General features: G+C 40.6%; 1 protein-coding gene across 5 annotated transcripts in view; it reads right to left on the bottom strand.

Annotated features, from left to right (window-relative positions):
* Window positions 1-15,861, bottom strand: part of LOC128685730 (ATP-binding cassette sub-family C member 3-like) — a 406,756-nt gene that overhangs the window by 18,146 nt on the left and 372,749 nt on the right. For all 5 annotated transcript variants that reach the window (XM_070087954.1, XM_070087953.1, XM_070087950.1 and 2 more), the window contains 3 exons: window positions 10,583-10,741; window positions 9,941-10,107; window positions 9,193-9,387 (listed from right to left, as the gene is read on the bottom strand). In XM_070087954.1, coding sequence (XP_069944055.1) covers window positions 9,193-9,387; window positions 9,941-10,107; window positions 10,583-10,741 — 521 coding nt within the window. The remainder of the gene's footprint in view (window positions 1-9,192; window positions 9,388-9,940; window positions 10,108-10,582; window positions 10,742-15,861) is intronic.

Genomic DNA, 15,861 nt, shown 5'->3' with positions numbered 1-15,861 from the left:
ACAGAGAATCAGTTACAATTAAAGTGTCAATCTTAGATACATGGACACATTTGAGTGCAAGGAGTATGGCAAACAGTTCTGTCTGAAGGGTAGTGGCCCAATTATTAATGCATGCTCCAATTTCTTTAAGAGAACCATCACTCTGTATGACAACAGCAGCACTACCAACTGCACCAGTGGATTGGTGAACAGAACCATCAACGTAAATAATTTGCAAGAGTGTGTGCTGTGTGACTAAGTTATCAATACAGCTTAAGGCATCATGTTTGGCTTCAAGGTGAAGTTTTGGTTGTGACTTAAGAAGTGGGGGGAAATGGAGGAATGGTAGTTTGGAATGGGGTAATATCCCATGTAGCGGAGAAGTGACACTGTTGCCTTACTTGACATAGATCATGTATCTGATTCATGCGGAGGTCGGTACCAGTTTTTTTGATCCATCTGGAGGGGTGTTCACCAGTGCTGAGAAAAGTTTGGAGGGCTTCTGTGCAGGGGTTTGAATGGGCTTGCCTGAGCATATTAACCCCAATTAGGATATTTCTTTCAGTAACACGATCTCTGATGCTTGGGATATCAAGTTCTTTTTGCATATTTAAAATTTTGGCAGTGCGAGGGCATCCTAAAATGATCCTCATTGCTTCGTTCTGCAGTTTTTCCAGCCCTCCAAGCTTCCAGTCAGACACAAGAGCAAGTAGTGGTGCAGCATAATCAACCAATGATCTAATATAAGCAAGGTACATCATTTTCACAATTTTAACATTAGCACCATACCTGGGGTGAAACCCTGCCACAACTCTAAGTGCTCTCAGTCTTTCTTTGTATTGGCGACAAAGTCTCGTTACAACAGGTCCAAGCAGTGGAACCTCAAAGCCTAGATACCTGTATCTGCTTACATATTCTAGAAGAGACCCATCATGCAACTGGATCTGACGAACTGTGCCTCTCTGTTTAGGAGGACGCCTATTGAGTATCTTTGTTTTATCAGTAGAGATTATCAAACCCAGGTCCTGACACGAGGCTAGTACATGGTTAAGGATGTTTTGGGTGTTGGAGAATCCGGTGGTGTGAATCATTATATCATCAGCAAAACTAATCATATAATGATGGGGCTGGCTAGGCATAGCATTAAGTAAGGCATTGATTAGAATATTGAATAGTGTGGGACTGAGCGCATCTCCCTGTGGGGTTCCTAATTCAAATTCTTTAGTTATACTTCTATGTCCCTGGAACAACACAGACGACTTTCTGTTGGACAGGTAGCCTTTAATCCAGTGGAGAAGCCATCCTCCAACATCCATTCTGGCAAGTTCACTAATGATTGCATGTCGGTTGGCTACATCGAACGCGGATTTAAGGTCAAGGAAGGTAGTGTATGAGCTGTCAGTGTGCAGAGTGAGAAAGGTAGTAATGCAATGATGCATGCTCCTTCCATGCATGAAACCATGCAACCGGGGAGACAAAAATTGTTTGATTCTGTACATGAGACGATTAAGAATCATTCTCTCAAATGTTTTACACAAGCAGCTAGTAAGAGATATTGGGCGAAATGCATTTTGTTGATTGGGGTTAGGAATTGGAATGATGAGGCTGTTGGTCCAAGATTGAGGGAGCTCCCCAGTTACATAGCTCATGTTATATAATTAAAGTAATGGATTGCTGGTACTCGACACAGCAATCTGAGTATGTTGTAATACCATCCTCACCAGGCCATGTGGAGTTGCCCTTAGTTAGTGCTGCATCAGGTTCATAATTAGTGAAAGGAATGTTGCAGTCATCTGCCTTGCTGAGCATAAAGCAAACAAGTCTCTTCCTTGCATCATATTTGTCATTTAATTTTGCCTGTGTGGTACTGGGAAGATTGTCATAGCTAGATGTAGCAGCCCAAGCACTGACTAACTCATTTGCCCTATGTAAGGGATGAGAGTGCATGATATGCCCAGTTCTGTTACCCTTAATTCTATTTATGTCCCTCCATGCCTGGCTAAGTGGGGTGTGAGCATTGAGACCATTGACAACAGAGTAAGCCTGTCTTTCATAGGCTTATGTCCTGGGAGTGCCTTTTCCTCCTGAGTAATGTAGGTCCTGCTTGGCATTTTCTTCCAAAACAGGCCTGTTTCGTCACAATTAAACACTTGTTCAGGTTTCAGTCCTTCACTGTCTATGTACTCCTTGAATTCCTGCGCATATTTTTCAGCCGCTTTGTGGTCCGAACTGGCAGCCTCACCATGCCTTATCATACTATGTATGCCACTACGATTCTTAAATCTCTCAAACCAACCTTTGCTGGCCTTAAATTCACTCACATTACCACTAGTTGCAGGCATTTTTCTAATTAAATCTTCATGCAACTTCCTAGCCTTTTCACATATGATCACTTGAGAGATGCTATCTCCTGCTATCTGTTTTTCGTTTATCCACACCAATAAGAGTCTCTCAACATCTTCCATCACTTGCGATCTTTGTTTCGAAAACACAGTTAAACCTTTGGCAAGAACAGCTTCCTTGATTGCCTTTCTGGTGCCCACAATAGTAGCGATGGTTGATTGGGGTTTCTTGTACAACCTGACCAGGTCGGCGATACGCACTCCACTTTCATACTTATCAATGATCTCTTTCTTCATTTCTATTGGAATTCTCACCCTTATTGGTGTAGGGTTGGCACTAGAAGCTTTCTTGGGGCCCATGGTCACTTATTTTCCAGAAACAGCACCGAAAACACTGTAATAATACGAAATATTCCGATTGTATGCTTGGATGTTACCGCGGAGGCTGGCTGGTAAACAATGGCACGGGCGGCACATGTGAGGCTGGCTGAGGGCGCACATTGGACACGTCTCGGACGAAAATCGGTGAGCGGGTTTTTAAGCGGTATGCGAGGCAAAATTTTTGCGATTAAAGCAAGCGGTATGCGGATTAATCGTTATGTGGTGCCATCGGTATGTGGGGGTCCACTGTATTGTTGTCTCAGGGGAAAATATCCAGTTCCTATCACTAGTTGTCCATGAGACGTTGTCATTTCTATTGCAAGAATGTTATCTTCATCAACATGAATATTTTTAAAAGTACAGTGGACCCCCGCATAACGATCACCTCCGAATGCGACCAATTATGTAAGTGTATTTATGTAAGTGCGTTTGTACGTGTATGTTTGGGGGTCTGAAATGGACTAATCTACTTCACAATATTCCTTATGGGAACAAATTCGGTCAGTACTGGCACCTGAACATACTTCTGGATTGAAAAAATATCGTTAACCGGGGGTCCACTGTATAGCCTAATTTAACTAAGATGGCTACACCACTAAAGGGTCCTCTCGATTTCTCCACAGTAGAGTAACCATGTAATTTAATATGTTGATCAACTCTTGCAGCTGTCTCGTTCAAGAGTATAACATCGGGATTGTAATTATGTAGTTCAACCTCAAGGAGGTAACGGTTATTAAAGAAATGTTGAACATTAAGTTGGAAAATTGTAATCCCCATTATTTCTTGCACTTCGCTCGTGTACTGCGGTCTGAACGCCTGCAAGTAATGTCATGTTTGTTATCCACACTATCCCTGCTGGACTCGTCAAGGGGAGGAGGGAACTTCTGCGTAGTATGTTGTGTATTAAAAATGCCATCATCTTCACTAGAGGTGGTAATATTAACAGACTCATTAGAATCGTTAGAGTCATCATCAGAAAACTGAGGTATGATATTCCCTGTTACAGGAAGCAGAGGCTCGTGAGAGTTAATGGGAGACTGTGGAGGCTCCAAGGGAAAATTAGGTAGACAAGGTGAGTTACCCTGGGAAAGTTCCTGTTCGACAGGATCAGCTTCAATAGCGGGAGAGTAGGCACCAATTTCTGGGGCATTGTTATGTTCAGGTGTTGACTTATCAGGTTGAGGGGAGTTGACAACCTGGGTATGCAAGGTGGGCGATCCCTGGGCCAGGGATGACTTAGGCTTATTTTTAGATGTAGAGTAGGGTACATACTTCTTGTTATGAGAAGGCTGGGTCATAATAGCCTTCACATTTTCTGGGATAGTGATGGGAGTGATCCCATTAGCCATTAACAAATCATTTAAAACCTGAGAGCAGAGCTGAATGTCACCACCTGCTATGTCTTTGGCCATCATATACATTAGTTGTGCTCTCATCATATCCCTGGCTGTGGATACCTGAGACATAGGAGATGAGACTGAACCTTGTTGTTGCGTTTGTGTATATTGTAGGTGGGGCGCTCCAAGAGGGGCAGAATTCCAAACATTGGAACCATTGGTAGAGACCTGAGGAGTCCCACTTGATCCAGGCAGAGCTGGGAAGGAAGTTTGGGACATTGTTGGTGGTGCCTGGGGAGTGGTCTTCTTAGAAGTGGACAGTTTCTTGGCTTCAATAATTTTCTGCATTTCCTTTTTTCTTTCAGGACAAATAGCAGAAACAGCATGATGTTTTCCATTGCAGAGGACACATTTGGGTGTATTTTTATTATTACAATCTCGATAAGAATGTTGGCCAGAGCAAATGCTACAAATCTGCCCTTGAGTACTGCATTTGTTGGTGTTATGACCAAAGGCATAACACTTAAAACATTGTGTCACACTGACAAATCGTTCAAGAGAGATTTGGTCAGGTGTACATCTGGTGCCAAAACATTTGAAGCCATTTTGACACACAAGTTTGGCCTCCTCAGGTGTCTCAAGTATTAACTTTAAGGTTACCTTGTTGTTGTTTGGTTTAGAGAATTTATGTGCTTCTACAGCCCTAAATTCAGAATTCTCTGTATTAAAGTCCTCAACAATTTCATTCGCTGTGCTATGTTTCATGAAACTGTTGATTCTTGCAACAAACACAGTCCTCTGAGCTTGATAGCTCTCAGGTGCAACTGGGGTAACACCAGAAGTCTTCAGTTTTTCAAGGACATCATGCTTCAGCAGTTGAAGTAACTCTTCTTCCGAAGAGAGGAGAAGTACTGCTCCAGCGTGGGTTTGAAAAACATCCACTGGAACAACAGTTGAGTTCGAGCAAATACATGCTAGAATTTCTTTCATTGACATTTGATTTCCATCAATACGTAATCTTACTCGTATCCTCGCCATGATGTCTAGGAAGGAACATCTGGCAGAGGAGTTTCTTAACAAAAAGGGAACTTTCCTTAATGTTATACTAGCATCCTATTTCAGCTGACTTATGAATGTCAGCCCCTAAGATAGCCTAGCCTCGAGTACTGAGGGGAAAGGGCCCAAGGCAAAGATCGGCCGGATTTTAAAAAACCACACAGGCTACCGGATAGTCAAAATGCCTTGTGTTAACTCGCCAAAGCGAAGTTGCCGAAAAAGAAGAAGATAGGAAAGTCAGAAGGATAGCAATGTATGTAGTGTGTTAGTGTGTGGGCCAGTGTTGATGTTTGGGTGAGGGGAGGATGGGGAAGGATGGGGGGATGGGGATGAGAGGGGTGAACAAGCAAGCAAGTCACCGCCTTACCCTCTTGATGGGATGGGGCTCGAAGTGACTGCAAGCAAGTTTCCTCTCAGCTCTGGTGAAGAACTACTCAGGATAACCCAAGAAAAATCTCGAGCAATAGTGTTCAGAGTTGCTCAGCTGAAGAGCAGGAACGACTACGTCTTCTCTCCACGGTGGCTGGGCAAGCATTGCTTCTTTGTCTTGGAGAGAGCACTTTAATATCCTCAATTGTGTAAACCTTATAGGTAAGGCTTGGGAGGGAGTGACTAAGAGGACCTTGAACTCTGCTTGGAAGAAACTGTGGCCAGAATGTGTAGACCAAAGGGATTTTGAAGGGTTTCAGGCTAACCCTGAGAGGAGTATGCCAGTTGAGGAATCCATTGTGGCATTGGGAAAGTCCTTGGGGTTGGAGGTTAGTGGGGATGATGTGGAAGAGTTGGTGGAGGAGGACAATGAAGAACAAACCACTGATGAGCTGCTAGATCAACTTCAACAGCAAGAGGCCAGACCTGAGGAAACTGGTTCGGAGGAGGGGAGAGAGAAATTGAAGAAGTTGCCTACTACAAAGATTAAGGAAATCTGTGCAATGTGGCTGAAAGTGCAAACCTTTATGGATGAAAATCACCCTCACACAGCTATTGCAAGCCGTGCTGGTGACTATTACACTGACAATGTTGTGAAACACTTTAGGGAAGTCATAAAGGAATGAGAGGTACAGGCCACTATGGACAGATATGTTGTGCGACAGAAGTCCAGTGACTCTGAAGCTGGTCCTAGTGGCATTAAAAGAAGAAGGAAAGTAACCCCAGAAAAAGGACTTGACACCTCAAGTCTTAATGGAAGGGGATTCCCCTTCTAAACACTAAGACTCTCTCCTCCTCCCATCCCATCAATCATCACCAGATCTTCAATAAAGGTAAGTGTCATGTAATTGTGCATGCCTTTTTCAGTTTGTGTGTATTAAAATTAATATTTCATGTGGTAAAAATGTTTTTTTTTTCATACTTTGGGGTGTCTTGCACGGATTAATTTGATTTCCATTATTTCTTATGGGGAAAATTCATTCGCATAACGATAATTTCGCATAACAATGAGCTCTCAGGAACGGATTAATATCGTTATGCGGGGGTCCACTGTATATTATATATATATATTTTTTTTCAACAAGTCGGCCGTCTTCCACCGAGGCAGGGTGACCCAAAAAGAAAGAAAATCCCCAAAAAGAAAATACTTTCATCATCATTCAACACTTTCACCTCACTCACACATAATCACTGTTTTTGCAGAGGTGCTCAGAGCACAACAGTTTAGAAGCATATACGTATAAAGATACACAACATATCCCTCCAAACTGCTAATATCCCAAAACCCCTCCTTTAGAGTGCAGGCACTGTACTTCCCATTTCCAGGACTCAAGTCCGGCTATATAAAAATAACCAGTTTCCCTGAATCCCTTCACTAAATATTACCCTGCTCACAGTCCAAGAGATCGTCAGGTCTCAAATACCATTCGTCTCCATTCACTCCTATCGAACACGCTCATGCACACCTGCTGGAAGTCCATGCCCCTCACCCACAAAACCTCCCTTACCCCTTCCTTCCAACCTTTTCGAGGATGACCCCTACCCCAACTTCCTTCTCCTACAGATTTAAATGCTTTCCATGTCATTCTACTTTGATCCATTCTCTCTAAATGACCAAACCACCTCAACAACCCCTCTTCAGCCCTCTGACTAATACTTTTATTAACTCCACACCTTCTCCTAATTTCCACACTCTGAATTTTCTGCATAATATTTACACCACACAGTGCCCTTAGACAGGTCATCTCCACTGCCTCCAACCACCTCCTCGCTGCTGCATTTACCACCCAAGCTTCACACCCATATAAGAGTGTTGGTACTACTATACTTTCATATATTCCCTTCTTTGCCTCCATAGATAATGTTTTTTGACTCCACATATACCTCAATGCACCACTCACCTTTTTCCCTTATCAATTCTATGATTAACCTCATCCTTCATAAATCTATCCGCCGACACATCAACTCCCAAGTATCTGAAAACATTCACTTCTTCCATACTACTCCTCCCCAATTTGATATCCAATTTTTCTTTATCTAAATCATTTGACACCCTCATCACCTTACTCTTTTCTATGTTCACTTTCAACTTTTTACCTTTACACACACTCCCAAACTCATCCACTAACCTTTGCAATTTTTCTTTAGAATCTCCCATAAGCACAGTATCATCAGCAAAAAGTAACTGTGTCAATTCCCATTTTGTATTTGATTCCCCATAATTTAATCCCACCCATCTCCTGAACACCCTAGCATTTACTTCCTTTACAACCCCATCTATAAATATATTAAACAACCATGGTGACATTACACATCCCTGTCTAAGACCTACTTTTACCGGGAAGTAGTCTCCCTCTCTTCTACACACCCTAACCTGAGCCTCACTATCCCCATAAAAACTCTTTACAGCATTTAATAACTTACCACCTATTCCATATACTTGCAACATCTGCCACATTGCTCCCCTATCCACTCTATCATATGCCTTTCCTAAATCCATAAATGCAATGAAAACTTCCCTACCTTTATCTAAATACTGTTCACGTATGTGCTTCAATGTAAACACTTGATCTACACATCCCCTACCCACTCTGAAACCTCCTTGCTCATCCACAATCCTACATTCTGTCTTACCTCTAATTCTTTCAATTATAACCCTACCTTACACTTTTCCTGGTATACTCAGTAAACTTATTCCTCTATAATTTTTGCTATCTCTTTTGTCCCCCTTCCCTTTATATAAAGGGACTATACATGCTCTCCGCCAATCCCTAGGTACCTTCCCCTCTTTCATACATTTATTGAACAAAAGTACCAACCACTCCAACACTATATCCCCCCCTGCTTTTAGCATTTCTGTCATGATCTCATCAGTTCCAGCCGCTTTACCCCCTTTCATTCTATGTAATGCCTCGCGTACCTCCCCCACACTTACATTCTGCTCTTCTTCACTCCTAAAAGATGGTATACCTCCCTGGCCAGTGCATGAAATTACTGCCTCCTTCTTCCTCAACATTTAAAAGTTCCTCAAAATATTCTCGCCATCTACCTAATACCTCCCTCTCCCCATCTAGTAACTCCCCTACTCTGTTTTTAACTGACAAATCCGTACATTCCCTAGGCTTTCTTAACTTGTTTAACTCCAAAATTTTTCTCTTCCTTTCTTCCTTCCTTCCTCTCATCTCTTCCTTCCTTCCTTCCTCCCTTGCTTCCTATCTTCCTACTTCCTTCCTTCCTTCAGGCTTCCTGGGCATTGCTTTTGGTCACAAACTCCTCAAAACCATGAAATTCAACTTCACTGACACTTCCATCTGTGTTTGAACTGTCACTTGGAAACAAAAGAGCCCCAATTAGCCGAGGAGTGAGGAGTTTCTTAGCGCTAGACATGGTGAACAAGGTGTAATAAAATGGCTTTCCCACAATGCACCACTGGGTCCCCGATTTTTTTTTTGTACTGAACACACTGACCATGGAGACCCATTCTCTCACATCATGGCATACCATCTGTTTCCTGCTTAATTTCAGGCCACTAGAATTTATGCGTACTAGTACAGCACCAACCCTGGTGCATAAGCCGTCCTAATATGGCACCAACCCTGAAAGGGTTAAGAATAATACTATATGGTTAACAGATACAGGTAGCTCCATTAAGTTGTATGGCTACCCACCTGTCATAATCCATTATTGTGTTGAGGCGGTGGGCTATAGTAAGAACTGTGCAGTCAGCAAACTGTGACCGAATTGTGTTCTGGATGAGCTGGTCAGTCTCCAGGTCGACGGCTGCAGTGGCCTCATCCAACACTAACACACGAGAGTTGCGTAGCAAAGCTCTAGCCAGGCACACCAGCTGTCTCTGACCCACACTGTTCATAAACCATAAATACTTTGGAAACAATTCTATAAAAAAAATATTTGAGATCAAACTCTGAAAACTTTGCCATTCAGCTAAAATTTTTTATCAAAATTTCAAGTATGTACAGTATGTTTAGCATATTTTTGGTAAGACTATAATAAAGGAGGGTGTAATATTCCATAACTAATGACTAAGTAGTACTATTCAAATAAATATTATAATAAATATTATGCTATGAGGAATTCTAGATCGCTCTAACATGATCCATAGTAAATTGTTCCCTCTTGAGGCTACTATATTTTGAGGGACTGGAGTCTCATGTGAGGTTGTTCCCAGATAATTAACCATCTTTTAGGAAAGTCATTATTTGCAGGAAGCAAGTTTCCACTCACCATGAAAAATTACCAGAAAACTCTTCATTATGCCTACACAAATGAGGCAAGCAGTAAGTACAGAAAACTAAATACAACTGGAAAAATAAAGAAAAAAGTGGTTTATGAAAAAACAGTGTGGAACTTGGTTTCCTGCTTGGTTAGGATGTAAATTTGAAAGATGAGATGCACCTGAAGTTGGAACCATCCTCATCAACAATGTTGTTAAGCCCATGTGGCTGACTGGCGATGTATTGCTTGAGGTGCGCTAGTTCCAGGACTTTCCAGAGTTCTGCATCACTATGTACACCAAAGGGGTCCAGGTTCATCCGCAGTGTGCCACTGAACAGCACTGGGTCCTGCAGGGTAGGTGGTGGTTCACAAGAGAAAGAAAACGAGGGTAGGAGGTGGTGTGAGGGTTGGAAGTGTGAGGTAAGGAGACCGAACAATTGGTTTAGGAGAGAAGTGGTTGAGGGGAGAGAAGGGAAAAGAAGCATTTACAGAGTGGAAGAGATTTAGGAAGAGGATGGGATTTAGGGAGAGGAAGGAGCTTAGGGGAAGGAAGGATTATAGGGTAGAGGAATTTAGAGGAAGGAAAGGGTTTAGGGTGAGGGAAGGAAGACAGAGATAATGTTACTATATTCTCAGCATTTTATCTCTCCATACCAACATGTATTCACATTTCTTCCCTATTTGGTAGGTGATAATGAAATGACTCAAGACAGACCGAGGCAGGACACTGTTAGGTGATAATGATATGACTCAAGACAGACCAAGGCAGGCTACAACTAAGTGATAGTCATATGACTCAAAAGAGACTGTAGCAGAACACACCTGAGGTATAATGCTGATGTGACCTCTTAAGTCATGAAGACCAATCTTGGCAATGTTGATGCCATCAATGTCTATGTAACCTCCGGCGGCTTCTATGAGGCGGAAGAGGGCCAAGGTGAGCGAGGATTTTCCTGCTCCAGTCCTGCCTACAATTCCCACCTGATAAGAACTGGTGTTAACTATATTTCACTTAATATGGATGGCTCCCTTCCCTACACCTGACTCAACTACAGACAAGTTGAACAAGATATAATTACAGATTGACTATTGATTGAGGTACATTCAATGGCTGAATGGTTACAGCATTGGGATCTATATGCATGGACCACAGTTTGAGTTCCTGTTCATTTTTCTAAACATTTATTAAAAACTTTAGAGATTATTATACTTTACTGAAAACTATTATAATATTGTGCCTAAATGAATGTTTTTCTAGGTTAAGTATACCTAGACTAGTGTGTAGGTATATATTTGTGCCTAAAAAGCCAAACTTGCTGAGTAGGCCGAACTCCCTTAAAAATTATACTTTTCCAAAAAATTATTGTACAGATAGCAATTTTTTAATTGACAATGATACACTTTTATTTTTGGACAAAAAATAACCTAGACACCTCACTTAAACTAACGTAGGTTTTTAGCTAAATTCTGCTATATATGTATATCATGGATCAGTTTACATTTATTTTGTATTATTTAAAATCTATAATATGTATTTTTTTTTTGTTAGGCTCGGATTAAAAATAGCAGAGTTATGCACAGAAGAGTTTTCATGTTGGCTATTTGACAGAACATGGCATTGTTGAATAGGCCAAACTCACAAGTTCGACTTATATGGCAGATGTGTGTGTGTGTGTACACACAATATACAGGCATCCCTCACTTAACGACCAAGATAGAGGCCATAAGAATCATTCTTTAAGCAAAAATTATGTCAAGTGAATTTAATTTTCCCATAAGATTCCATGCTATAACTTGAGATGCAAACCAGGATGGTAATTTCCCATATGTAAAAGGCATTTTTTTACATTAAACAAATCTAGTTTTTCCATGAGAGCCCATATAATAATTTGAGATGGGGACTGGGACAATAATATTTCATATTTATTTCTTATTATTTAATACAGTTTTAAAAATATCTGTCTACCAGAGATGGGTCCATTGTTATACCATTTTTTATAAGTGTTATACCCCTGTTTTATGAGTGTTATACCCTTGTTTTATGAGTGTTATACCCTCATTTTATGAATGTTATACCCTTGTTTTATGAGTGTTATACCCTTGTTTTACAAGTGTTATACCCTTGTTTTATGAGTGTTATACCCTTGCAAGCACTATGATGATCTCCAGGCACTAGTGAATTTTCTAAATGTCAGTACACCCATCATTACTCTCACTGAAACATGGCTAAAACATGATGTTACAAACATCTATTCTATACCTGGCTACACAGCCATACACAATTGTAGGCCAGATCAATTAGGAGGTGGAACAGCTATATACTAATCTGATGAACCAGAGTGTATAAATTCTACTTGCACAAGGGATGAGCATGGTGAATATACCTTTGCTAAATTTAAATTCAAAGACCTTACAAAACCTCTAACAGTCAGAGCAATTTACAGAGTTCCTCACTCCAATATTAACTCTTTTAGTGAAAAACTAAGAAACATAATATCTAGCGCTGAAATGAATGAACACCACCCAATACTTATAGGGGACTTAAACATAAATATCATCCATGACCATGACCCACAAGTGACTGAATTCACAAACACTATGAACAGCTGCTTACTTCTACAAACAATAACAAAACCTACAAGAATCACTAACACAAATGCCTCACTAGTAGACCATATCTGAACAAACACTATATCCCTGTTAAAAGTAGGCATAATCACAGATAACACCACTGACCACTATCCCATCTTTCTCATAACCAACTTGTGTAGTGCCCAAGGACACAACTAAGATCACATTCCGACTACATGACGAGTCATCTGTCAATAACTTTATTTCAGCATTTAGTGACACTCACTGAAAAAAATGAGCAGGCAGACAATTTAGATACTGATGAATGTGTTAATATTTTTATACAAAAAAAAAAAAACTCTATAACATGCATTACCCAATAAATGTAAGCAGATCACAGCAAAGAGACTAAACAGCCCCTGGCTTACAAACAGCATCCTCAAATCTATTGATAAAAAAAACATCTATACAAAAAATAGTACAGAATGGGTCTAATAACAAAGGATCTCACAAAATGTTACACGCCAGTACTAACCAATCTAATACAGTGGACCCCAGAATAACGTAATTCTAGAGAGAGTGACTTATCCCGAATCTGACTTATTCCAAATTAATTTTCCCCATAAGAAATAATGGAAATCCAATTAATCCATTCCAGACACCCAAAAGTATTAAACAAAATAATTTTTTTACATGAAATATACATTTCCCTACACAGAAAACAATGAGACATACTGAGTAAAACATTACTAAAATGACACTTGCCTTTATTGAAGACTTATTGATGAGTGATGAGACGGGAGGAGGGGAGAGAATGGAGGTGTACTATTGTTTGGAAGGGAAATCCCCTTCCATAAAGACTTCAGGTAAAAAGTCCTTTTCCAGGGTTATTTCCCTTCTTTGTTTTTTAATGCCACTAGGACCAGCTTGAGAGTCACTGGACCCCTGTTGCACAAAACATCTGTCCAGAGAGCTCTGTTTTTGGCGTGTCTTTAAGATTTCCTTAAAATGGGACACAACATTGTCATTGTAGATGTTGCCAGCATGGCCTGCAACAGCTGTGTCAGGGTGATGTTCATAAATGCTTGCATCTTTGTCCACATTGTACAAATGTCCTTAATCATTGAAGAATGCAACTTCCTCCATCTCTCTTCCTCCTCCTCTGAAGCAAATTCCTGAGTTGTGGTCTGTTGGTGTTGCACATGGCACATGAGGGTCTTGCAGCTCTGTAGTGGTTAGCTCTTCATCGTGGTCCTTCACCAACTCTTCCACATTCTCCAAACTCACATCCAACCCCATGGAATTCCCCAATGCCATAATACTTTCCACAACCGGCATAGGCTCCTCAGGGTCAGCCCCAAACCCTTCAAAATCCCTCTCTTGTACACATTCTGTCCACAATTTTCTCCAAGCAGAGTTCAAAATCCTGGAAGTGACTCCCTCCCAAGCCTTATCTATAAGGTTTATGCAACTGAGGATATTGAAGTGATCTTTCCAGAACTCTGTTAGGGTCAATTCAGTGTCTGGGGTCACTTCAAAGCACTTTTGGTGTACAGTTTTTTGAAATTTGAAATGACCTGCTGGTCCATGGGCTGGAGGAGAGGAGTGGTATTAGGAGGCATAAACTTCACTTTGATTAAACAAAACTCCAGCACCATTCGCTCTTCCAAGTCTGGAGGATGAGCAGGAGCATTGTCCATTACCAGGAGGCACTCGAGTTCCAATTTATTTTCCAGGAGGTATTTTTTCACACTGGGGCCAAAGACGTCATAGAACCAATCAAAGAAAATGTCCCTTGTGACCCATGCCTTACTGTTTGCCCTCCACATCACACACAATTTACTCTTGACGACACTGTTTTTCTTGAACACTCTGGGATTTTCAGAGTGATACACCAGTAAAGGCTTTACTTTCAAATCCCCACTAGCATTATTACAAAACTTGAGAGTTAGCCTGTCTTTCATAGGCTTGTGTCCTGGGAGTGCCTTTTCCTCCTGAGTAATGTAGGTCCTCTTTGGCATTTTCTTCCAAAACAGGCCTGTTTTGTCACAATTGAACATTTGTTGGGGTTTTAATTTTTCAGCCTCTATATACTCCTTGAAGTTCTGAACATATTTTTCAGCCACTTTTTTGTCAGAACTGGCAGTCTCACCATCCCTTATCACACTGTATATACCGCTATGATTCTTAACTCTTTCAGGGTCGGTGTCATACTAGAACGGCTTGCATGCCAGGGTTGGTGCCGTACTAGTACGTGTAAATTCTAGCGCCTTCAAATCTAGCGAGAGTGTGCACAGTACAAAAAAATCCTGCAGCACACAGTGCATGAGAAAAAAAAACTCTGACCGTGTTTTTTATTTAAAACAGGGACTATGCAGTGTATTTTCATATGATATTTATGGATGTATTCTCATTTTCTTGGTGTCATTTTATAGAATGGAAGATATCTTACAGCAATTGAGATGATTTTAATTGGTTTCACAATGAAAAGTACCTTGAAATTGAGCTCAAAGTAGCAGAAATGTTCGATTTTTGCCAATGTTCAAAAGTAAACAAATCATGCTATGTGTCCAATACACATCAACTGGTAAGTCTAATATTCTTTCCCAGGTGCGCTGATATTATTTATACCATTTTTACACTAATGCAGTAGTCTGCATAACAGTAAATCTTCTATTTTTTTGTGGGAATAAAAGTTCAAAGTGGAAAGTGAAAGAAATGTAAGAGGGGCCTGGGGATGTGACTAATAAACAGAGAAAATGTTATTTTAGTGCCAGGAATGTTCTGTCTTGTTTATTCTGGATCCTATTTTGAAATTGGCTTCTTTTGAAATTTGTATGAAACTGGCAAAATTGCCAATTTCTGACCACTTTATTGGATAGTTGAAATCGGTAATTGGCTGGTTTCTTGTACTCATTCAATAGAACAAATGGAGTTCTAACGAAATAACTATGATTTTTGTGGACTGGTGCATTGGAATTGGCCGAAAATAGGGCTCAGAGTGGGCGAAATTGCTGATGCATAAACATCGTCGAGACTTCTAATTTCGTGAGAACGCAATTCCGTAAATTTTTCATCAAATTTCATACTTTTGGTGTCATTATGATCGGGAAAAGATTCTCTATCATTTCATAAGAAAAAAATAATTTTTATTTTTCTTCGAAAAATTTTCAACCCTGAGAACAAGTTTAAGAGAGGGCCTCTCGACCCTGAAAGGGTTAAATCTTTCAAACCAGCCTTTGCTGGCCTTAAATTCACCAATATCAGCACTAGTTCCAGGCATTTTCTTAATGAGATCATCATGCAGCTGCCCTGCCTTTTCACATATAATTGACTGCATAACACTATCTCCTGATAATTGTTTCTTGTTGATTCACGCCAACAACAGAGTCTCCACATCTTCAAGTACGTATTTGCAATCTCTGTTTTGTAAGCATATTTGTACCTTTCACAACAACAGCTTCCTTGACTGCCTTTTTCTTGGCCAAGATAGTAGTGATAGTTGTATGGGGTTTGTTATACAACCTGGC

The sequence above is a fragment of the Cherax quadricarinatus genome, chromosome 23 (genome assembly GCF_038502225.1).
Source record: "Cherax quadricarinatus isolate ZL_2023a chromosome 23, ASM3850222v1, whole genome shotgun sequence".
In the NCBI taxonomy this organism is placed as follows: Eukaryota; Metazoa; Arthropoda; class Malacostraca; order Decapoda; family Parastacidae; genus Cherax; species Cherax quadricarinatus.
Note: the sequence above shows the minus strand (reverse complement) of the source record. Positions and strands in the feature narration are given on the sequence as shown.